The 896-nt window shown below is 36.6% G+C and overlaps 1 protein-coding gene across 1 annotated transcript in view; it reads left to right on the forward strand.

The window, feature by feature from the left end:
• Positions 1–6: 6 nt before the first annotated feature.
• Positions 7–896, forward strand: part of LOC108687757 — a 6884-nt gene continuing 5994 nt past the window's right edge. Inside the window, exons 1-2 of the mRNA XM_018193705.1 lie at positions 7–438; positions 522–791. Of these exons, the coding sequence (XP_018049194.1) occupies positions 115–438; positions 522–791 (594 nt within the window). The 5' untranslated portion in view covers positions 7–114. The remainder of the gene's footprint in view (positions 439–521; positions 792–896) is intronic.

An 896-nucleotide genomic window follows, 5' to 3' on the forward strand; every position in this document is an offset into this window, starting at 1 on the left:
GATCTATTGATTGATCATAAAGTTATTATTGCCATGAAACATATCTGACGTCTATTATCCAGATAAGGAGAACGTGTAATTTGAATTAATTGCCTGTATTTATATCTTCTCATAATGTCTGGAAACATTCAATTTGCGAATCCGCCGCCAGCTGTAAGCCTGCCCAACATGTCTGTGCCACCACCTACAACTCCGAATTTGTCAGCGCCACCACCAAATTTAACCACTATAAACACATCGGGAAGTTATCAGCATCGATATACAAATCATAGAGAAGGCAATCGCGGTTTCTTTAAACCATTTAGACCTTATCATGCTCCAAAAATTGTCACTGGAGGACAAGAGACTCTGCAAGATGAATTTGATGGCAAGAGGCTGAGGAAATCTGTTATGCGAAAGACTGTCGATTACAACTCCGCCATCATTAAAAGCTTAGAAGTAAGTATAAGTCTCATTGTAAATTTATTAAACATTAAAATAATATTTTCTGACATTATATCTAAACTTTTGAATTTTTACAGAATCGAGTATGGCAGCGGGACTATAGGGATCGTCGCGCGCTTCAGCCAGATGTAATATATTATCCTGATTTACTCCCTCCACCAAGTTATATTGACAATCCTATAAATGCAGTTACCACGAGGTTCGTAAAAACGGCTACCAATAAAATGCGATGTCCAATTTTTTGTATGGCTTGGACACCAGAGGGTAGACGTCTTGTCACTGGCGCTTCGAGTGGAGAATTTACTTTGTGGAATGGCCTTACTTTCAATTTCGAAACTATTCTGCAGGTATATTTTATGTTATAAGTGTAGAATAGAATTAATATCTTGCTTGAAGACAATTGAAAGGCGATGACTTTCTTATTTTAAATTTATATATGCATGTATATATAT

Source organism: Atta colombica, unplaced genomic scaffold (genome assembly GCF_001594045.1).
Source record: "Atta colombica isolate Treedump-2 unplaced genomic scaffold, Acol1.0 scaffold216, whole genome shotgun sequence".
Taxonomy (NCBI): domain Eukaryota; kingdom Metazoa; phylum Arthropoda; class Insecta; order Hymenoptera; family Formicidae; genus Atta; species Atta colombica.